Raw genomic sequence first — 811 nt, forward strand, 5'->3', positions numbered from 1 at the left:
AGCTCACACCTCTAGATATAGACAGTTTTTAATACATAAGTTATAAATGTGTGGCAGGTCAACGATTTGCTATGTTGGAGTTGAAGGCCATAATAGCTCTTCTCGTGCACAATTTCTACTTAGAACCTATCAATTATCTAAAAGACATGCGGATAAATATTGACTTAGTTCTTCGTCCGAATAACATGAAGATAAAATTTGTGCCAATACAAGCCGCTTGAAGCAAGTACAAATTTTATAAATGTAAGAAATGAATGTAAATATATATTGCTAAAATCGAAGAATTGTTGATTTTAACATTATAGGTACACAGATATATTATATTTATATTTGTGCGCGCGTGTGTACGAATTTAATATTACGAATATAACACATGTTTTATATGTATAAATATTGTATACAAAAATAAATAAATGATATATGTAAATGTTAAACTTTAAGAGTAAATTGTTTAGTGAATTTGGAATTAATTTTATCTCAATATAAATGCGTAGTAAAGGAAAGGCTAGCACTTAAATGATATTTAATATCGTTTATGTCAAGTATTTTCGTAATTAAAATTTTGAGAAAGGAAAAATATAATGCAATGAGTACGATTATCTATAATGGATAAACAATGTTTTCCATCCGAAATAATGAAACATATAGAACTCAGGAGCAATCAATTTCTTCCTGATATTTTATAACAGTTTGAAATAACTTGAAATTGTTTGAAAAAAATCTATGGTCAAGATTTACCGCAATAAAAATGCTCCGAATATTACATAAAATATTGGTTCAATTAATTATATATTAAATATTTTATGATATT

The 811-nt window shown here is 26.3% G+C and overlaps 1 protein-coding gene across 2 annotated transcripts in view; it reads left to right on the plus strand.

Annotated features, from left to right (window-relative positions):
- LOC116853354 (cytochrome P450 4C1-like) overlaps positions 1–281 on the plus strand; it is a 6,645-nt gene extending 6,364 nt beyond the window's left edge. For both annotated transcript variants that reach the window (XM_032834414.1, XM_032834413.1), the window contains exon 13: positions 58–281. In XM_032834414.1, coding sequence (XP_032690305.1) covers positions 58–221 — 164 coding nt within the window. In that variant the 3' untranslated portion in view covers positions 222–281. The remainder of the gene's footprint in view (positions 1–57) is intronic.
- The last annotated feature ends 530 nt before the right edge of the window (positions 282–811 follow it).

This window comes from Odontomachus brunneus, unplaced genomic scaffold, assembly GCF_010583005.1.
Source record: "Odontomachus brunneus isolate Ranch 3 - 2012 unplaced genomic scaffold, Obru_v1 Obru_scaffold_310, whole genome shotgun sequence".
NCBI lineage: Eukaryota > Metazoa > Arthropoda > Insecta > Hymenoptera > Formicidae > Odontomachus > Odontomachus brunneus.